Genomic DNA, 22648 nt, shown 5'->3' with positions numbered 1-22648 from the left:
AATGCCTTATCCAAGGACAAAAATTATATCTATCTGTTGTTTCTGATTAGGATATCTAAACCTACCTTGTTATTTTGTATTTTCATAAGAAAATGTGGTTTATTTATGTCTTCACTTCCTCTGGAGCTACAGGTTGAGCATATGCACTCAGTGTGCCAGGCCCATTCTTAATGTGGTCATCTTTTCTTAAATGAGCTGGGCCATTCTTTTCATTATTTTGCTCACAAAATGCTGCAAAATATTTCTTTTATTAGTATCACTAGTTCAAATTAGCACTGCTTTTTTTCTTGTAATCTGTCTCCAGACATTCAAATACGACCTGGTATTCTAGCTTTAAATGGTGAATGTAATTTGGTTTCCTGTTACCACCAAGATTGGTACTTTTACTTCACTTTTGTGTGTGTATGCCTTCAAATGAGGTTCAGACCTTCCCAAAGGGGAGAATTTGTTTTTGTGCCGTATTCTTTTGCAGTTTCGGTCATAGGCATGCTTTTATCCATGAGTGTAGTGTATGGATTGAGAATCATTCGCTGTATGCAACATGAATTCTGTCTTTATTACAAAGCTAAACAGTATATATACTTTTCAGAGTGAAAAGTTGTCTTTTCGTTGTTTTTTCAACCTTTCACCATTCCTCTTTGTAAAAACATCTTGTTCGGTTTGACAGCTTGCTTATTCTTCCCAGGGGAGAGAAGGAAGCCTGCTTATCTCCTTCAAATCCTGTGCTGATCAATACTTTTTGGCATCCAGTTTTTCAGTTTCTCATGGGATCTTGGGGCCCTCTTCCTCTGCAACTCCACAGCTGAGCAATCACCCTCACCCTCCCTTCTTCTGTCACTTTTTAAAAATAGAACTGATTTGATCTTACCTCTGGGTTTTCTTGTAGAACTGGGGATGGAGGACTCATCAGATTTTTGTTTACTTTTTAAAAAAACTTGGTCAATTTGCTTCTATTTGAGTGTAAATATGGTATGTGCCTGCAAAGCATGAGATAGGCAACTTAGGTGTAACTGGCAAACATTTATTTGACTTTGACAATAGCGCTACAAAGAAGAAAGAAGATGTAGAGCCCCATTCACTTCCTTGCTTCCCTTTTTGGTGGTTGTTGGCTTCTTTCTCTGGTTAATTCTCACTAAGGACTCTTGGGCCAGGCAGCGATAATGGGACCTGTGAGAAGGTAATCCTTCCACCACCAAATTGTTGGGTTGTACTGTTAAGATTGCTAGAAATTGGTGGGCATGCAGGTGAGGAGCAAAGTTACAGTTTGTGAATCATTAGATTTTTAGAGCTGGAAAGTAGCTTCCTCACATGCTTAAATTTTTTTCATACTTTTGATTGTAATTGAGTAAAAAAATTCACCTGAATATAGACATATATGAAAAGATGTGACCCTCACAAACAATATTTGAGCTTCCCATAGAGACTGAAGTACTCAATTGGCTTCATGTTTTCACAAATGTCTGTAAAGCGACTTCATATCTACTAAACATTTAAATAAGCTGATAAGCTGATACCACACCTCATCTATTTAATTGAAGAATAATATGATATCTGCTTTTTTTCTGTAGACTTTGTTTTTTGTCATTGGTAACATTTTTGTCCCAGATTCAGAGCATCACTGATGAGTCTCGAGGCTCAATTAGAAGAAAAAGCTACTCCAGTCCATTGTCCATTGTCCAAGATGCTCAGGCACTGCTGACTAATGATTATCAAGAGGAAGAGGTAGTTGGATATAGTGCTGACTAGTATTTTCCCATTGCAACACTTGAAGTGCCACTATTGCAAACTGAACTACTACTTAATCGTTCATTGTTATGCAGCAGTTTTAAATTAAATTTTCCAAATTCATTATCTTGCCCTAGAAGTCACTAGATGATGCTTCTGTGACATGAACTATATTCTCTTTCTCACACTTACTTTCTGTAAAAGAAACACATTTCTGAGAGTGCCTGTTTTCTTAAGAGCCAGAAGGAGGGTGCCACATGAATAAACATATTTCATGCTTTCACAAACTTCCTTTATAATTCCTCTATTGAAGGACTGAAGATTCTCAGAGACCGTATTGATATACTAGGTCTTCTAAGGAGATTTCCATGCTTATTTGCAAGCTATTATTAGCCCATATACGTCATTACTGCATTCTGCATGGTGACATTGAAAAGAAATGGACTGATGTAATCAATGAGTTTAGTGTGCACTTGAAGAGTTGCTCATATCTAAAATGTATAGCCTAGTTTGTAGAAGTTCTGTATACCTTTGTATTTCCCTTTCTTCATGGAGTATGAGAGAAACATGTTGTTGTTGTGTTTCATGTATTGAATTTGGTATCAAAATAGAACTAACAAAAATGTGCTTTTGTTGTCTTTGCATTTTGATAAACATGTATTATAGGTCCAGAATTTCTCTTGGTCTCTCTGTCTTTCTAAAAATGGCAAATTTTTTTCCATTGAAGCATAGTTGTAGTGAGCTCAACTTACAGTTGTTTCTTTGAAATTTTGTTCATCGGATACTGGTGCATGGTATTTACAATATTGGCATGTATTTGTTAATTTTTTTCATTCTCATGATAGAACTGTATTCACAGTAACTTCTAATTTGTGGTCTTGACTCATCATTTAGTCATGTGTGAACACAGGAAGATCATCAAACTAATAGATATTTACATGAACCTCAGAACTGAACTCTAGAATTTGGGAATCCTGAAGGATAGGGACTAGGAAATAATTTAGGGAATATATGGAAGCTCAAAGGCATTTAAGACCACCTGCAACTACAGTTTGTGAACCACTAGAGGAATTGCTTTTCTAAGAATGAAAGTAGTATCCTCATCTGCTTGGGTTTTATTCATGCTTTTTATTGATTTGTGTGAAATTTTTAATCACCAGGTATGTGGAGGGACCATGACCATGGCTAACATGTGAATAATTGAGGTTCCCAAATGGAATAGGAGCTTCAATGCATGGTTTAACAAGTCTCTGACTAGCTTTCAGAACTGTTAAATATCTTAAACAAAAAGCAAGCAAACAAACAAACAATCACAGGAAAAGAGAAATGCCACCTCCAAAACAGAAAACTCCAACGTACAAAAAGAATCTTGCCCCCAAATACCAATTCACTTACAATTTTTTAGAGTCCATGGTGCAGTATTTGTGTTGCATTTGATGGAAATAGAGGAGTCTATGAACAAAGTATTATGAGGGAAAACTAGTAAATAATATGTTAATGTGTGTAAATAATGTGTTAAATATTTAGTCTTTTTTCTTCAAAAGAAGCAATGGGAATGGAAAATGGAAAACACAATATTCTTCCCACAAGCATATGCACTTTTGTGTTCTTGAAGTCGATTTGAGTTTCTGCTATTAAAAGGGAAAGGAAGGACCCTTCATGGTTAGATTAGTTATATTTGTTAAGTAATACGCTCTTGCAGGCATAAATAATCTAACCTAACAATCTAAATCTATAGCTAACCTTCAATTCAGCAAGTCCCATACTGGCTTCATGACAATCATGTGGTAGTTCAGCTACTGGCAAATAAAATGGACAATGTTTACAACAGTATTTGAGAAAATAATGTAACTTGTGAACAACGAAAGTACTGGCTTTCAAGTCTTTCACTGGCAAAACACCCTGATATTAATAAAGTACCCTCTGGTGGAATTCAGCCTCACTTTAATTCATTACAAAAATAGTGTTCCAGGTAAGATGTAGTCTTGCAACTAACAAACAAGTAAGTACATTTTTACAAGCACTTTCACTTCATGCTGAAGTCCCAATAGTCTCAAATTTGTTCACAAAGTAAGGTGCTTTTTTTCTTTAACTTCTTTTGTTCTACTGCTGTGAAATTCCTTATCAAAATTTTAATAATGTGTAATTTAAAAATTCTGGGTTTGGCTGAATCTTGGGGTGATTGATTGTTTTGTGGCCAGGCCCAGCTGATCCACGATAGAAACACTGCCTCACACTCTGCTCCAGCAGTTGAAGCAAGTGTGGCTGCTGCTGTGCCAGAGAAAGTGCAAATGACCTGGACTAAAGAAAAGTTTGTAGCAGAAAAGCATAAAAACAAGGATTCAAATGTGTCCGGCTTTAAAGATATTTTCAGCATGAAACCGTAAGTATGCATGTGGTATTTGGAGCTTTTTATTTCATTGTGTATATTTTGATGTGGGGGTAATTCTATTTGGTTGTTTTATCTGGGTTTTGTTTTTTAAGAGATTCTGCTTTATTTAAAATTAAATACAAAAATAATCTTTTCATGCACTTCACTTAAATGTCATCCTTATAAAAATAGCATGGATTTGGGTGGAATGACTGTAAAGAGTCATTCAGAAGAATGTCGTGAGTGAAGTTTAAATATGACAGACTTCAAGCTCTAAACTCAACTTGTGGATTGTACCAGAAACCATGTATGTTAAAAAAATTACTGATAGCTTTTATTTTTCTTTCTCCCTGTAGGTGACAAATTAGTGTATATGTCCCTGTATTTTTACTGTATTTGGTATTAGAAGGACTACCAAAGAAGCAGATAGTCTTTCAAGACATTTAGCTTGTGTTTTTGATTTTGGGTGCATGTTTTTTAGGTGTGGGGGTAGTTTTGTTGGGTGGAGAGGGGGGTTGGGTTGGGTTTTTTTTTGTTTGGTTGGTTTTTTTAATGGACATTTAGCTCTCATCCTGTAAATTAAAGCAATATAAAATTTGTGTAAATATGTATGTCCTACTATATTTTGTATTTCTGGTTTAAATGTTCCTTAATGTCTTTTTCTTAAATAGAGAAGAGCTACTCCCTGTGTCAAACCAATGCAGTAGACGCAAAATCAATGACAGGAGGAAATCAGCTTGTGTGTTTCCTCATGTTGTGATTTTAAGCACACACATGCATCTTTTCTGAGTTCTGGAAGAATGCACTTATAAGCATAGCTTAAATTGTTTTCTCCGTGTGACCAAACCAAAACTCTGGATGTCAAGGGAAATCTTAGTATCTAAAGGGACCATGGCTTAAATCTAGGATTTGTAGACAATGCAGTTAGAAAGCATATTTAAAAGCAGTACCTTAAAACCCTAAGTTGTTTTGTGGATTTGCTTTGAGCTCTTTAGAAGCAGTTTGCCTTTTGCACATTCCAAAAATTATCGTGCTCATGCTCTAAAGCGTTGTCCTGGGCTGCATTATATGATCATCATTAGGGTTTTTTTAATTAATATCTTTGAATTATTTCCTATTACTACTTCAAAATTGTGCAAGACACTGATTTCAGATATTATTATTTTAAAACTACAATGTGCAGATAGGGTAGAAATTACAGTTCAAACTTGGTGTGCCTGTACAATATGTTAATATTGTTGACTTTAAAATGTACCTGATGGCATAATTTTTTTTTCTGTGCATTTGCTTTCCTTTCATATAGAGAATGGGGAAATCTGTAAGTCTGAATTTCACTTTGCTTAAACAACATAGGCTAGGTTCTCTGGTTCTTGTGATCTTGTATGTTGTCTGCATGTTTCTAAATCGTAATTTGCAATGCATGTATTCTTTTGGTTCTTGTTTAATAGACTGTGATTTAGCACATCACTGAAAATAATTTGTCATTGTGAGTTGTTAATGTTCTCTTAAATATGATCAAATTTCTATTGAAGGTAAGTCACAAAACATGTGTTTTAGTTTCTGTAAGAATATAAAACTTGACCATACTCCTTTGCACCAGTGTAATATTTAGTTTTCTAATTAACTACATGAAAAAATTAATATATTTTTATTCTGGAAAAATAGCATCCCATTGTGCTATAACTATTTGGACAATAAGGAATATTTGTTCACAAAGGAAACCTACATGTTTCATCAAAAGTCAGTTCTTGCCTGCCTTCTACCAACCTATGCAGATGTATAGAAACAACAAAGTTCAGATATACATTGGGTATGATAGCACGCAAAAAATGGGATACTACATCTCTTGAGTGGAACTCACTTGACTGCTCTGCTTTTTTTTTCAGAGTTCAGCATTGTCTTAATCTTGTCTGCTTAACAAATTGAGCTTCTTATGAAAATTTTGGAAGTTTACTTTGTCTACTATGTATGATTTCAGTTCTACCAGTGCTTGAAGTATAAGTGATGTTAGTCAGCCTCAGTTCACATTTTACGCAACACAAACCTTCATTTCTGAATTTTTGCCCACTCTGTCACAAATTTACACTCTGCATTTTATTTTAACAATGTTTCAATTTCAATATTTATTCATGTCAGTTGTATCTTGCTTCTCTTCATAATTCTTGTTTGGTCTTCTCAAAATGCAGTTCTGCTTCTAAAAGCCTGAGCTTCAAGCATTCCTTTGTTCCATATATGCTTTTCATACACTTGGTTCTTGGGATAGATGGCCACCATGATGGAAAATCCACCAGGAGGGTCTGATACTCAGTTTTAGAAATGTAATTCCCTTGTAGGGGGAAGATGGGGGGTGGCAGAGCATGGAGAATGAATTGAATTGATAGGGCTGGTTTCCAGTGGCCACTAAATTTCAGGCCAAATGCCTTTTAATTTTTTTTTTTTAAATTTACTTTTGGGCAGCAGATCTTTTGGATAAATAGCCTAAGGTAGAGTTGGAATATTTTTGTCACACTGGAGCATATGACTAGTTTCCAGCCTTGGCTAACATTACAGATAGGTGTTTCTCGGGAACTGTAAGGAAACTGTTCTTTTATTTTGTTCAGAAAAACAATTAAATCATACAAGAGACATACTAAAATAAGGACATTTTTTAAATCCTAGCAGTTTTTTCATGTTGTGCACAAATCTGTAAAAATTGTATTCGTAGATGCACCAAGGAATATATTATATAATCTTGATAAAGTAGGGGGATAGGCTCAATTTCAGTTCACTGCTTACTGCCTTACTCTTACAGCATGAGAAGCTAGTAATTTTTTTCAAAATTCTATGGTATTTCTAAATTTTCATCACCAGATTATAGAATTTTGTAATGTTTCCAAAGGAGCAAGAGTAAAAATCTTATACTGTATAACATGAATATTGTGATCTTTCCATTGCATTCCTGTAATGTCCTTGTTTGGAAATCCTTGTATAAATCCAGTTATACATGTCAGTTATCTGGATTCTCAGGGGTTCTTGTCTGAACTTTAATTTCTATTGAAACCAAGCCTTTGATTCAGCTTGGTAAAAGATAATTGACAACTGGAATATTCGTGCATTCTGACAATTTACTTAGAACTGCTTGAATTTCAGAGTTAAATGTTCTTGTCAAAGATGTTGCATTTTCTTATTCATTTTGAATATGTACAAACACTAGTGTCCATGAAAATAGCTTGTTTTACATACTTATAATTTTAAATAAATAACATATAATTCAATTAGATAAGTATTATAACAATGCTTGAAAATGTTTCTCTGCATGCTAGAAATCAGTCAAATGTGAGAAGAATGCACACTGCTGTGAAGCTCAATGGAGTAGTGCTTAATAAATCACAGCATGCTCAGCTAGTTCTCCTGAATATGCCTGGACCTCCTAAAAACAGAAAAGGGGATGAAAACTGTATCCTCTACTGTATTGATTCCATATTTCTTGAGACTGAGAATTTGATTTTTGTGATTCTGCTAATCTTTACCTGTTGGGATAACCATTAGTAAGTAAGGGATGCATAAGTCTGCCTCTAAGAAAATGACACAAAGGGAGTTATAAAAAATCTTGATAGAGGTTGGGGGGATTACTGATATAAAGCATTTCTTAACTTTGAAGTAATTTTAAAATTTCTTATTTTTATCTTTTTTGTATGTGAGTAGGGTGAGACTAGGAATTTCCCCCAAGTTAGGCCTCACTTCCACTTGAATAACCAGGTAGTGGGACAGTAAAGGACAGAAAAACTCTTTTATGAAATTGTTGAACTATATTTTTGCATTTTACGTCACACTTTCTGGGAGATTACTAGGTTTTTTTTTTCCTCTTCTGAATAAATTCCTTGACCAAATGGTATTTCAGACATGGAATTTCTGGAAGTTTTGACAGAAGGTCTGGATAGAGTTCTCCTAGTCCGAGGCAGTGGACGTGAGGTGATCACCATTTATTCTTAATCTGTTTGCATGTGTTTTTCAAACACAACGCACCCCCACCATAAGAAAACAAAAGGTTTTTGCCATAATGTGATCAGCTTCATTGTGTTCTACTGTACTGAAAACTACCTGCAAGATGACTCCTCTGATGATGTGTTCTTTTTTCTTAGTAAGATGTTATATTTAAATAATATTTTAAGCAGATTTAGGTAGAAAATATTTATATGGGGAATTAATAAATAGTGGATGGGTTAGGATATTTATATGTAGCATATTCTGACACTTGTTAAGCTGTGGTAAAACAAGAAAATTGGTAATGCAATCGTATTTTTAAAGATATAGAAATGTAAGCAACTTTTGAGTATTTTAGTCTTTGTTCTGCATCTTAGTAAAAGGGAAGGGGTTTAGGAAAAATTGTCTTCTTTCCTTACCAAAATGCTGCTATGTTGCTTCTGTTGGAATTAGTCCTAATTCAGGAACCTTCCTTCAGAGATGTATACAGCTTGTCAAACTTGTCTGTGATGTGCATAAAGTGTTCCTCTGAAGTTCATGATTTGCCATACCTGTTAAAAATAACATTTCTATATTTAAAATATATAGGTAGCTGAAGCCTCCAGGTGATAGTAAACAGACATGCTGTGTGGTTTCTTTTTCATGAGGTACAGGCAGTTATCATTATATTGCACAATTATACCAATAATGAAACATGAGAGCATCCAACTCATAGGAAGGCTATGGTGCAGAAACTCCACCTGGTTCCAAAGATAATTGTAACAGTTGATAAACCACAGCAAGGTTGTTAATGAAATGCAGTCGCTTGTTTTCAGAGATGTATATATTGAAAATGTTGTATGTGTGTGCTGCTGTTTAAAATAAAATCTGCTCTTCTGAACTGAACAAGCTACAAAGTGTTTTTCATTTGAAATTGTTGAACAATTTGGTTTAGGTGCTCAATAGAAACTTTTTGCTTCTGTTATAATTCTGTTCCTTTTCAGGCACTCTTTAGTTTTGTAAATGTTGTTTAAGACTTAAAGTAAATGAGAAGATTGTTCTGCTTTTACAAGAATGCATTTCTTGCATATAAACTCTTATTTAGGTTTTTCTTTTTCTTATTCCTCTGTAATACAATCAAGATGGTTGTTGCTTGGACTAGAACAGCAGTGATGCAGTGCCCAGGTACCTGGCTAGGCTCAAGGCCAGTGCTTTTATCACAACACTCTCAGGTGAAGTAAGACAAAGCTATAAACAGCAATAGCTGAAAGCAGCCATTACCTGTCCCTCTAGTTCGATGCACAGGAACAGAGGGAACAGAAAGGTAATCAGATAACCCAGTGAACTCCCAATGATTCAAAATCACTTCTGCGGATACATCAAAAGTCACTTGGAAAGGCATGCTGCACACCAGAATGCACCCATATACCACTGGGTGTGACTGCAGCTATTTGCTTTGGGTTAGGAGTAGGTTTATAGATAGGCACTCGGAGGTACCTCAGTGGTGCACCAAAGACACTCCAGGGGCTCGTAGGTACAATGAAAGACACATGGAGGCCATCTGGGCACATCAGAAGGCATCTGAAGGTGCTAAATTTTCACAGCATATCAATTAAATTAAAATTCATTCTCAGAGCAGTGAGGAGAAGAAAAATGTCATCAAATGCCCCTACTACACTCCAGATGGCTCTAGGCTTTTCATGGGACATATTAAAAGGCACTCCATCAGCTGTGGTGCAAGGCCATCAGCAGGCATTCACAGATAACTGTACATGGCTTATAGTAATAAAAAAATTTAGTTTAGACAAGGGCTTTCAGAGGCACCTGGGACCTACCAAAAGCTCTATGAGGGCCCTTAGGGTCAAGGAAAGACTGACAGAGGTTTCTGTGGGCATAACAAAAGGCATTTGATAAACTTACAGAAGTGATAGAGAACAAACCTCCAAGCTGGAAAGTACAAAACACCAGCTTAGGAAGCTTTCAAAGGTCCAACAGCAGATGAACTTCTGAGACTTACATGTCGCTGTGTTTTACAGGGACCACCCTTGCTGTAATTGAGGAGGAACTATGAACACTTTCATGTCAGCTTTGTTTTTTTGAGCTTTGCTCATAGGTGCACAATATTAAGAATTATGGATTATAAATTATCAAACACTGTGATTTAAGTGGTGGATAGGTGAATTCACATGCTAGACTGTTCAGGGCAAAATGCCATTGAGGCCTTATTTCTGGTGATACTTTGTTATATTTCTTAATGACTCATAGAAAGAGCTAAAGGGCAATTTTGCACCTATTCTCGCCTGCAAATTGCTGTCTGCTGCAACCTTTAAATATGTTAGGATATGAGGTTAGAATTCGTTAACTTATGGCAGTAAATATAGACCACGAATCCAATAGTTGCTGAGCTCTTGAGGATTTCATTCTTTTTGATGTCAGGTAGTAGATGCACCACAATGGAGGAGGAAATATGAGCGCACTTGTCTGTTGGGTGTATGTAACAATGATAAAGGCACACATCCCTCTTTGGCAAGTGCAAAGAGAAATCATTATTGAAAAAACAGGCCTGTGGCTAGCACAGTTTTTCCCATGGGAAGTTTTCTTGTGTTTTTGTAAATAAAGATAAAGTTTGGATGTTTTGGAACAGTGTCCCAGAACTTGGACAGTGCAGGCCTGGCCAATCAGGCCTGGGGGAAGGCTTCTGACTGACCAATCTGGGTGACTTTTGAGAACTCTATAAATGTGATGAAATCAAAACAATAAAGGTCATTCCTTCTTGCCACCGAGAACCGATGCATTCATTACTCTGCTAGCTGCTCAACAGCGACACAGGCCTTTTTATAATGTCTCTGAATGCTAAGCCTTTATCTGTTTACATTCTTGTGAAACAAATCAAACATACACTGGCTGCCTGCCACTGGAGATATTGATGTTCATGTATTATTTTACCCAATCACCTTTTTGATCATGCAGTGTCCATGCGTACCCCTAACCAATCACCATATAAAACAGAATGTGACCACAGAACAATTATATAACTTGTTTTCTGCTTATATAACTTGGTTTTTACCTCTGTGTCAGCTGAACCTTTCTCAGAGTGCTCTTCTGGTAAGCAGAAGTGACAGAAATGAACCAGGATTCAACAAGGGTGACGAGGCCCTTATTCTGTAAGATTTTTCTTATCTGCTACAGGTACGTAATTCTTTTGGTCGTAGGTGCACATTATTAAACCTTATATGTTATAAGATATGAAACACCATGACTTGAGTAGTGAATAGGTAAATTCACATGCTAGAGTGGTCTGGAAAAAAGGGATTGTGCCCATCTTTGTCATTTGCTTTTTGTGGTATTTCTTAATGCGTTTGTGAAGTTAATCTTAAATCATGGAGTAAGCTGTCCTGTAAATTTGAGAGATGCAGAGAACAGTGGCATAGGACTTAGGTAGCAGAGCAAGCTCAGAGTTCCTGTGATGCTAGGGCTGTGAAGGGGCTGCCAAGGAGCTTTTGAATCTTAAAAAATGAGACTTAGAAACATCTTTAAATCCTGGTCACTCCTGGAGCAAGTCTCACTCGAGGGTGATTGTTTAGCTGCAGGTGACGCTTAGGTGGTAGAGCAAGTGCAGAGCTGCAGTGTTGGTCAGCAGCTGGACTAGGCAATTGATGTAGATTTATTCCAAAACAGCTGCCCTCTCCTCACCTCAGAACTCAGTGACATTGAGTAAAAATGAGACTATTATTTGCCTGAAATGCCAGGGGTTTTTCAGTTCTAAAAACTCTTTTAAGGACACAAATCAAAAAAGGTTGCAAATAGAAACAGGATTTTATTTTATGGTGGGGTAGTTGTGGGGGGTTTTTTTCCTGCATCTTTTTCAGAACCAATCAACAAGATGCAGACATGTAGGCAGGAAAAGACTGATGTTTTCTTCAGTTTACCTTGAAAACAAAATCCCTTGAAGTCTGGCAAAGAAAAGCCACCAAGAGCAGCAGCAGGAATACAGCCCAAGCAGTCCCAGTTTCCTGAAGAGTGAAAATGTGAAGAATGAAAATCAGTACTAACCAAACACAAATGTAGAAGATGCGTGTTGTACTGTGGAATATTTTTAAATGTATGACACAACTTGCTTTTCAAAACTTGCCCAGCTGTGCTTTTTGCCCAGGGATACATGAGAAGTGTGTCTATTACACACAGAGAAGAGCTGAGTAGTGACAGCTCTAGATAGTGCAGCAAGCCTAGAGTCCCTTTAAAGCACAGGCTCTTTTGCATAAGCAAAATCCTCTGAGGAAATGGAGCTAAGGCTAGTGCTCCCTCTCCAAACTTGCACTGAGCAAGAGAAACAGGACACAAGTGGTGCCTTGATAGTGCAAGTGCAGCAGGCATGCAATTGCTTAGCACAGTGGGTGCAGTTGAAAGTCTGCAAGAGCAGGGTGATGTCTGTCCTTGTACTTCTTGTATGGGAGCAGGTGCTGGACTCTGAAGAGAGTGAGAGAACATGCTGGTACGTTTAGTTAGTAAGACAAGCACATAGTCCCAGGGTAGATGGTGCTGTTGAAGAAGTAAAAGCCAGCAACAGCTTTTGGTCCTGGCACCTTTTATGTGGGACCCATTGCTGGGCATTTTCAATTTTGCAGCTGGGCACTGTGGAGACTGAGATAGCAATGGGGTCTTTACTTTGCAAGGGTAGTGCATAGCAGTAGTGTCGGTTATGCTATGAAAAGCTTGCCAGAGGAACATCAAGGACAGCAAGGGCAACAGCTCTCTGTCCTGGCACATTTTGTGTGGGAGGAGTTAGGGGGAATTTTCAGTTTTGGAACTGGACTCTGGCAAGTGTGCAAGAATATGATTATACCTTTAGTTAAAAGGTAAGTGTATACCGCCAGCATTGGTGGTGCTACTGAAAGGCTGCCAAGGGAAAGTGAATGCTCTTCAGAAAGCTCTTTTACATTTTTTACAAAGGGTGTTAAAAAATTTGTTAGTGTCTATTAATGTTTGTGTGTGTCAGGTTTGGGGGTTTACCTGTGGTATTACCACAGTTTATCCTGAATAATACACTTATTGCTGCTTAATTCTGTGTTTTTGACAGATCAATAAAACACTTGGATTCCAATTTGTTTTAAGCTGCATGGAGCAGGTCTTCATCAGGCAAAATGACACAATTGTTTAGACCAGTTAAAAGAAAAGCGCAATTAAATATCGCTGAAATAAAGGGTAATGTATTGAAGGTAAAGACTTACAGTGGGTCAACCCCAGCAAGATTGTTTGCCTCCAGGGAATGCCATAGGCATTCTCTCTGCCATAACATTTATTTCTGGAATTACCTATAAGGCTAAAAGGAAAAACCACACAATTTGTCATAGGAGATGTTGCTGTAGGCTGCAATAGACAACCCTGGCTGGGTTCCTCACTGAAATAAGGAAAATTTTGTGGCTATCTGAATAAACTATATTTTTGTTAGCAAAACAATATTATTCACATTGAAAACAACAGTACAAAATGCCACTGCCTCTGCTCAGTCCTGTTACTAAGTAAGCATAATCAGTTCTTAGAAACAACCGGGAAAAAATAATATGCACACATATCTATACCATGACCTATACCTATGCCTATAGGCCTGCATTTTTTCCTGGCTCTTTATGTGTCTCTATACTCACCACCTGGTTTAATGAAAACAAGCCCTCATGTCACAGCAGTACTTGTAAGTCCAGTGGAAGGCCTGTAATGAAGGTAGCACTTGGAAACAGCGGAGCTGCATGCAGGGTAAAGGAACTCAAGCTGGAGGGAGCTGCAGCAATTGTGTTCCAATTTGCAGAGGAAAAAACTTCTTTGATTACCATGAAAAAAATATTTATCTTCCATATCTCATTGCTACACTAATTATTTAAGGCTTAGAAACTTAAAATATTCTGATAAATTATATTACATTTACCAAGTAGCCTTTAATATTCCATCCATGGCATCTATATTAAGGCATATTTTTCTTTCAGCTATAAAACTGAAAAATTTATTTCCACATATCCTGACTATCAAAAATTATAGGACTAAGTAAATTCTCAAAGCTTTGAATTACAAGTCTACAGATGCTTCTAAGTCCCAAATTAATGATTAAGAGCAGAAGAAAACATACCAAATTCAAGTGGAACAATGCTGAAAATCTTGTAACTGTTCATTACCTAACTTGAGAAAATAAACCGCTGCTGGGTTCAAGGTGGGAGTACTACGAAGAAATGGTTTACTGGAGATGACTTTATACTTTTTTTAATAAAGGAAATCAGTTGTAGGTTTGTTGCTGAGCCTCAAGACTCATAAAGAAAAGGTCAAAATAGTTTAGCCTAAGGATTGAAAATGTAGATTATTAGTTTTATGAGACAGCAAAACAGCAGATGGAGAAAGAATGCAAGGACCCTCTCCACCGTATCTGGCAGTCATGGCTTTGCTGCATAAAAACTTTTTTACTCAAAACCAGCCACTAAACTGTAAATACTGTATGTTTTAATACTTTTCTAGGTAACAACAATTAAAGTTATTGGACACCTTGTGCAGCAGTAGTGCAATTTTTCTTTCTAGCCCAAACTCAGTTTCCTGAGCAATGCTACGGTTCCCAGTTTTGTCTCATGAAAAACTGTGTGAGGAGAAAAAGTTTGCTCAGAGCCTGCCCCCTATTCACTCCGCCAGCCAAGAACATCTTTCTTCCCTTGACATCCTGCAAACTTCATTCACGCCGCGCCCCTCGGCCCCAAACTCCCCCACTCCCATGCCGTCATACCCCGTCCCTGTGGTGCTCTAGGTGAGCTGCTCAGTGAGGTACTGAGTGCTCTCGATCTCAAAGAGTCCAAAGCAGTCCTCACACAGACAAATGTACCCGGACATTCATGCGGGCAGTCGCATGCGCATGCGCATGCGCGCCCACACCCACAGACACACGCACACATACACACAGACACTCTTTAGTCTCCGCCTGGCAGCCTTCCTTGAACACAAGGGCACAAAGGACTTCCTTCCTTCCTTCCTTCCTTCCTTCCTTCCTTCCTTCCTTCCTTCCTTCCTTCCTTCCTTCCTTCCTTCCTTCCTTCCTTCCTTCCTTCCTTCCTTCCTTCCTTCCTTCCTTCCTTCCTTCCTTCCTTCCTTCCTTCCTTCCTTCCTTCCTTCCTTCCTTCCTTCCTTCCTTCCTTCCTTCCTTCCTTCCTTCCTTCCTTCCTTCCTTCCTTCCTTCCTTCCTTCCTTCCTTCCTTCCTTCCTCCCTCTCCCTCCCTCCCTCCCTCCCTCCCTCCCTCCCTCCCTCCTCCTCCCTCCCTTCCTTCCTCCCTCCCTCCCTCCCTCCCTCCCTTCTCCCTCCCTCCCTCCCTCCTTCCCTCCCTCCCTCCCTTCCCCTCCCTCCCTCCCTCCTTCCTTCCTTCTTCCTTCCTCTCTCCCTTCCTTCCTTCCTCTCTCCCTCCCTCCCTCCCTCCCCCCTCCCTCCTTCCTTCCCTCCTTCCCTCCTTCCCTCAGCTCTGGGACACATTTTCACTGTGTCAGATCCCACTTTCAGACCTTAAAATGTTCCCAGCCAGTGCTCCCATTGGAAAAAATGTAGTAGAGCAAAAAAACAGTTATGGCAGTCAGCTGCTGCCTAGAAGCTACACCAAATACACCGCTACTACACACTGTCTCTCTCGCACAGAACACTCTGTAGGCACACAAGCTCTCTGGCGCACAGAAGACGAAGAAAGAAGGCCCAGCAGCATGCTTGTGTGCACCCTGCAGAGCATTGCCAAAGGGCACCCAAAAGCTCATTCCTAAGCAGTCAGCCCAGAATGTTCTCTCTGCTTCAACAAGCAACTCGCAGCACTTGCACTGCAGGACACGAGGTGCAAACAGAGAGAGAGAGAGAGAGAAGCACTTTCCCAGAGCTTCAGGCTTGCAGAGCTCAAGCAGTTCGAGCTGCCACAGAAGGAAGCATGCGAAGAGAAGGCGTTCCTAAAGTACAGCCTTGTCTTGGCAGTCTTGAAAGTGCACACAACACACTGGCGCTCCACGCCTGATTGCCTTCATACCCCGAGAGATGTGCTGTCCCATTTGGACAAAGCCACACATACAAGCAGGCAAGCACCAGCTTCTGCTGCTTCTTGCATTGCCTTTGGCAACCACATGCACTTTCGTTCTCCTTGCCAGGCTGCGAAGAGTCGCTTTCTTCTCTCTTACCCAGAAAGAACTCTCTGCCAGTACACAAGCTCTCTGGCATGCAGAAGGTGAAGAAAGAAGCCACACAGCACCATACTTGTGCAGAGCATTGCCAAAGTGCACCAGAAAGTTGGTTCACAGGCAGAGTCAGCCCAGAATGCTGTCTCTCCTTCAACAAGCAACTCGCAGCCCTTGCACTCTGTCATACAAGCACTTTTCCACAGCTTCAAGCTTGGGGAGTCCAAGCAGCTAGAGCTCCCACAGAAGCATCCAAAGAGAAGGGTTTCCTCAAACACCCCCTTCTCTTCACAGTCTTGGCAGCACACACAACACACTGCAGCTCCATGCCTTCCTTCTGAGAGAGAGAGACAGAGAGAGAGAGAAATGTGGCATCCCCATCCAGATCCTTAGTCCTTGCAAGGCTGTAATGTGCTCCATGATACTTCATTTAAGCTGGGAAGGAACGTGCAGAGAGCACCATGATTTGAAGGTGGTTTTTAGGTTGTAAAGGAAAGAGGACTGCCCCTTGAATGTGGTGCAAATAGAAGTTTCCACATGTCAGTGACAAGCTTCAAGCAAGCTTGTTCTGCCACTGTTCTCTGTGTGAGATGTAGCCAAAAAGCTTTGCATTTAGATTCAGAGGACAAGAGAGGCAGAATGTAAGGGTACATAGGGCTGAGAAGGAATGTGCAGGGCTGAAAACTTTTTTCTGGTGCACTTTGTGCCTCTTGGACCAATAATGGTGTGCTGCTTCCTCATATTATTCTTTTCTGGAATGATTTTGTGCCCATGTGAAGAATAAGTATTTCATTTTCCTTCACAGTGCCATTTTCTTTCTTGTAATGGTTCGTTAAATTATTCAAGTGCTGTTTTCGCAATGGTCAGTGAGGCTGGATTATTAAACTTCATGTGTTTATCAATTTCCCGTTTCAGCAGATAGCAAAGCTACTAATGATTCCTATGACAATAAGATTAAGGTGCTCCTGTATTTCACATGTTTGCGTGATAAAATGGTGGTTCTTGCAAATATTTTCAAAGGTAATTTCAGTTTTGCTCAGGGCAATTTTGAAATTACCTGTAGTAGTTTACCACGTTTCTTAGAGGGTGAACTGAGGCACTTCTAGTTTTCCAGGCAAGGCATCTCACACTATCCTCAAAAAAGGCTACTCAATGAAAAGGAAAAAGAGAACTGGGGTGAAGGGGGGAAAATGCCCATACAGCTTTATGTCACAGGTTCAGCCGGATGATCAATAGCCATTAGTTTAACTAGCTACTGGTCTTTCACTCTTGCAGATCCCAAAAAGCCTAAAACATGCAGCAGCTGCTTCCTTACATCAAGTCCCAGAGCCAAAATCCAGGCCTGGCCTTCACCTTCCCCTTGCAGCCTATGAACTCTGCCAGACATATGGGTGATTCTCACTTCCCTTCTCAGCCACACATAAAAGCACATGTTCTCAGTGTCGCAGGGTCCTTAGCAAAACCTAACAGCAATTCCACTGCAAACAGCTCAATGTGCCAGGAGAGAAAGCTTTGGCTGACTGGCTGCCTTGCCTTTTCCTTGCAGCCTTTCCTCTTCAGAGCACGCACTGAAGCTCTGCACTCTGTTTCTCAACTTAATGTATTGTCATGTTGCCGGTGTCCCATACATTCATCTCCTTCTTGCAGAGACAAAATGCTTCTGTCAAAACATGCTGATGCTATGCACTCTCCTTGCCAGCTATTGGCACCATCACATTCTGTGTCCCGCATGCAGTCTGAATCCAAACAGAGAAGTTTCTGTCTACATCTGGCATGCACAGATGTGCCAGGAGGAAAAGGTTACTAGGACCTTGCCACTTATGTTTGAAAAGATCCACCTGTTCTGCAAACCAATGACAGCTTTCTTCGCTTTACACCCTGCAAACTTCACACACACACTGAAGCTATGCACTTCCTTTTCTTTCTCAGCTGAACTCATCCATCTGCCACCTTGACTTCTCTTCCGCTTCTCCCTTGGCTTTGTTGCACATGGACTTTTCCTCTACAGTCATGCATAGGTTTGCTTCCCCCTCCTGTACATTGCCATCCGACCCAACCTTGTGTTTCCTTGCCATTCTTCACCATTCCTTTCCTTTTCCTTCTTTCCCCACACTTTGCATTGCCTTACTGTCCCCTCTGTAGGCTTCCCTGGGCTTTCCTTCCCTTCACTTGCATTAACTTTCTCACCCATCCCCCATCCATTTGCCCAGGTCCAGGATTGCCTTTCCTTCTCCTTCTAGGACTCTCTGGCCTTGTCTACCTCTCTCTTGCCTTGCCCTGCAAACCCAGCAGTTGCCTTGTGTTGCTCTTGAAGCCATCGCTTGCCTTGCAGGACCTTGCTCACCCCTCCCCCACATGGAATTTAAGACCCCTATTTTCACGGCATTTCTTCAACTTGCATTGCCCTGCCTGCTTCCCTGAGGACTCTCAAGGCATTCACATAGCATCAGTCTTCCAGGAGCATGTAAGAGGAAGACCGTAGGGTGTCACATGAAGCCAGACCATCTCTCTGAGCAGTTTTTGACTGGTGCCAATTCTTGCATGTCTTAAATTTTGGACAGGCCATCCACATTTTGCCCTTGTGCTCTGGGATCTGAATGACAGTTCTTCTGCATAGGAAGGAAAGCAGGTAGCCCCAGTATTTTAGGTGCAGATTAGAGACAGCCCATGTGAGATCAAGGCCAGACAGAGCAGTCTCTCATGGCCACTTTTGTGTACCAGAAATCCTTGAATGTACCTGCCACTTACCTTGACCTGTCAATCCAAAAGGTTCCTTGCCTTGCCCTGCTAACCATCCCATGCCTTGTATTCCCTTGCACACCCATGGCCCACCCTTGACCTGCCTACTGCTTTCCTCCAAGGCCTTGCCTGGTCTAGCCCTTCCGGTTTCTGCCTGGCCTACTTTCCTCTGCCCAGCCTTGCCTATAACTTCTGGGCCTTCTTTCACATACCACTGCGTTTTCTTTCCCCCTCACTGCTCTGGCCTTCCCTAACTCTCCCTTGACTTGCCTAGAATTGCCTACACTTGTTTGCATTGCCTTGCCTGCATGGAAGGCAAGGTAAAGAGCAGTAGGCAAGGCAAATCAAAGCAAGGAAGTCATAGGCAGGGCAAGGCAAGGCAGATGATGGTAAGGCAAGGGAAGGCTAGGAAAAATTAGGCAAGGTACTGAAGGCAAGGAAAGGCAAAGTGACTTGGGGTGCCTTTCCTTGGGAAGCAAACGCCATAGTGCCAGTGTTGATGGAGCAGACATTAAGGTACCATGGGGATGTATAATCTATCAAGACATTTCTGTCCTGATCCCTTCTGTGTAGGAGCAATTGTTGGACTTATTCAATACTGGGGGCAGATCAATCCCTGGGTGGTTTTTCGAGGAGAGGATGCCGTTTCTTTGGAGATGGGCTTATAATTCCTCTCTTTGACAAAGAAAGCAAGTTTGGATGTGCACATTGGGTGGTCTTAGTGAATTTAAAGGCTTTTGCCAATAGGCACTTCTCTGGATTAGGACTGTTTAACAGTCAGGGGGAATGCAAACACCCAAGTTGTTGAGCTTTTTGTCTTCGCCCCTCTATTGCATGAGCAGACCCTGGTGTTGGAACTGACTCAGTGAGACTGAAAGCCTAGGATGGTACCTAGAGCTGAGAAAAAAATGCCAATAGCAGAGTGTGTGCCTGCAGGTAGTTCGATGTGTGCCGTTGAAGCTGCAAGTAGCAAGACCTTTTTCAGTTGGCACTTTGGTGAGCTCTGCTCTTTCCAGATGTTTTCAGGTTTGTAGCCAGACTCTCTGAGGGTGAAATTATTTATTAGGGCAAAGGAGTTTGTCTTACCATTCGAATGTGGTGCAAAGAAGAGTTTGCACTTGAAAGGGGATGATCAGCACAATCTTTTTGTGCTGACACAGTTGAGTGAAGAGCAGGGACCTTTTTGACTTGGCTCTGCCCTTGACTCTGATTGTTACACTGCAAATCTACAGCAGAAATTTTTCTGAGAAAAGAGGCAATTGCCTATCAAATTTCTCTTGAGGAGAGCTCTGAACCACAGCAGTAACACCACTGTTTGCTGCCTTCCCTGATCAGAGACACCATACCTATTGGCCAGCCTCTTTCCCACCTAAGCCAGTCACCCAGTCTGAACTTCTACAAACATTGGAAATCAAAGCTGAGCTTCACACAGTCACCTCCACTCCCTGCAATAGTAAAGCTTTCAAGTGTTCTACTTTTGGGATTAACAACCTGAATTGATTTCATTTTTTTGAATCACCTAAGCTATTTTCCTTCACGCATACATCCAGCATTTCCCACTGCATGCGTGTACTCAACGGGAACACAAATTTGCATAGCCCAAATGTGACTAAGGACTAATGGCTCCACACAGCAGAAGGCTGCACTTGAACTGAAAATCGGTCTCACAAATCCTACTCCTGTGCTACAATGGGAAAATACCAATTTCTTTTGGAAGTACAAGTTTCTAGCAAAGTATTGTGAGAGAGAAAAGAAAAAACCCAACAAACACCAAAATATCCATCTGCAATTTTACCATAGCCTGGGGGTCGACTTGTGGATTCCAGTCTGAATCCTAGAGAATTAAAACATCAGCAGTACCCAGATTGATTCCAAGACCTCCTGCTCGTGTGGTCAAGGTGAACACAAATTTGGAGCTGTCAGCATGGCACAGAACTTGCCCCAAGTGCACCAGAAGGCTGCTTTTCAGCCAGAATGTGCTCAGAACGCTTGTTTCTGCTTCAGCAAGCTCCTGGCAGCATTTGCACTGAGGGGCATAAGGTGCAGCAAGAAGGAACGAAATGGAGCTTGCCACGACTTCAGATATGCATATCTGCAGGAGATATAGCTGTCCCAGAAGGAAGCAGGGGAAGAAAAGGCTTTCTTCCAGTACCCCCCTCTGCACGCAGCGTTGCCCGGCTGAAGTGAGCCCTTCGCGGCTTTCTTGCCCTAAAGCGCGCTTTAGCTCCAAACAAGCTCTGCTGCTCTCCGGCTGTGCGCAGAAAGCGAGCAAACCAGCGGCTGAGCACACTGCAGAAGGGTTCGTTCAGAACTTTTTCAAATTTCACCAGAAATGCTGCTTTTCAGCCACGATGTGCTCAGAATGCTTGTTTCTGCCTCAGCAAGCTCCTGGCAGCATTTGCACTGAGGGGCATAAGGTGCAGCGAGAAGGAACGAAAAGGAGCTTGCCACGACTTCAGACATGCATATCTGCAGGAGATATAGTTGTCCCAGAAGGGAGCAGGTGAAGGAGAAGGCTTTCTTCCAGTACTCCCCTCTCTTCGCCCCCTTTCCTGGGCAACACTTTTTGCAGGATTGTTTTTGTTCCTTTCACAATGCCACCTTAGTCCATTTTGGCTTTTTTTGATCAGGTGTTTTGATTTTTTTTTCATCCCTTTTTTTCATCTCAGCTAATTGAGACCATAGAAACTTCCTTTCACCTTGTCTTTAGTTTTGCTTTCCTATTGTTACTAGCTGTTTGAAATATCATTGTTTTTTGGTTTAGCTCTACCTTTGATTTTCGCTTTGGGCCCCTTTCATATTGAGAGCCCTCATGCAGGGTTAATGTCAATCCTTTGTGAAATGTTTGTCTTTCTTGCTGGATGTGCTTTTGTGCAGCACTTGAATTTTTTCATTGTATTCTAGAAATACTCAGTCATGTGCGGAGCTCTTCAGTTGTTTTAATGTTGTTTGATAGTAGGGCGAAAGCTCTGAAATGCTTTACTGTAGAACTCACTTGCCACAGAGTTTTTGACTCTGGAATAAAATTTTAACTCATCTGATTTTGAGTATGCTTACTGAAGTAACTTTGCTAAAGGAGTTGGAGGTAAGTTTGTGACTGGGGACACTTAGCAGAAAACCAAAACCATTTCCAAACCTCAGCCTTTAGTAATAGCAAGGTAACCTGTGTTTTGTATCTAGGTATTATCCAAGGAGCTGTGGCCGTATAACTCAAGACCAAGGATCAAACAATTCAGTGGTTACTGTGTCCTTTTGAGCCTGCTTTCTGCCTTCTGTCAGGCTTATTGAAGAGGTGTTATAATTAATACTGGCCTGGTCTCAAATCAAATTATCATCTTCAACAAAAGAGTTCATTTTTAGCCTTTGAGTCCAAAGGACAATAAAAACCCAAACAAACAAACCAAAAAAAACCCACAAAGAAACCAACCAAACAAAAAACCCCAAAACCTAAACAACAACAACAAACCCTCCCCCCCAAAAAACCCCCAAAACAAGAAACACATGAAGAGAAAGCAGGGGGAAGTAGAAGTTTTGTGATTGACTTCAATTTCTCCAGTAGACTGGAAATGGTTGTGTATGTATGCATAAATTACGGAAGGTTTACAGAATTTTTCTTTGAAGTTGTTCTTGGCAGGTAAGTAAAAGGACAAGTCTCTAAGAAGAACTGACTTCTTTATTTCTAGAGATCTTGAATTCAAACCA

The 22648-nt window shown here is 40.4% G+C and overlaps 1 protein-coding gene and 2 long non-coding RNA genes across 10 annotated transcripts in view; 2 read left to right on the top strand and 1 right to left on the bottom strand.

Annotated features, from left to right (window-relative positions):
* The window catches only part of LOC146441403 (solute carrier family 12 member 7-like), a 64754-nt gene extending 55807 nt beyond the window's left edge, over positions 1-8947 (top strand). For 5 of the 8 annotated variants that reach the window (XM_085051621.1, XM_085051620.1, XM_085051627.1 and 2 more), the window contains exons 22-25: positions 1606-1722; positions 3927-4108; positions 7399-7532; positions 7977-8947. In XM_085051621.1, the coding sequence (XP_084907747.1) occupies positions 1606-1722; positions 3927-4108; positions 7399-7532; positions 7977-8068 (525 nt within the window). In that variant the 3' untranslated portion in view covers positions 8069-8947. Of the gene's footprint in view, positions 1-1605; positions 1723-3926; positions 4124-4452; positions 7370-7398; positions 7533-7976 lie in introns of those variants that run through there. The other 3 variants (XM_085051622.1, XM_085051623.1, XM_085051624.1) reach the window with 3 other exon arrangements.
* Positions 8948-11117: 2170 nt separating this feature from the next.
* Positions 11118-13265, top strand: LOC146441402 (uncharacterized). The gene is made up of 2 exons (XR_014849883.1): positions 11118-11227; positions 13116-13265. It is a non-coding gene; the product is annotated as an uncharacterized LOC146441402 (long non-coding RNA).
* Positions 11684-15062, bottom strand: LOC146441401 (uncharacterized). The gene is made up of 3 exons (XR_014849884.1): positions 14974-15062; positions 13267-13358; positions 11684-12051 (listed from the first exon to the last, which is right to left on the bottom strand). It is a non-coding gene; the product is annotated as an uncharacterized LOC146441401 (long non-coding RNA).
* Positions 15063-22648: the final 7586 nt, after the last annotated feature.

The sequence above is a fragment of the Lichenostomus cassidix genome, chromosome 2, assembly GCF_008360975.1.
Source record: "Lichenostomus cassidix isolate B80296 chromosome 2, HeHo_3.0, whole genome shotgun sequence".
In the NCBI taxonomy this organism is placed as follows: Eukaryota; Metazoa; Chordata; class Aves; order Passeriformes; family Meliphagidae; genus Lichenostomus; species Lichenostomus cassidix.
This window is presented reverse-complemented; position numbering and strand designations above follow the sequence as displayed.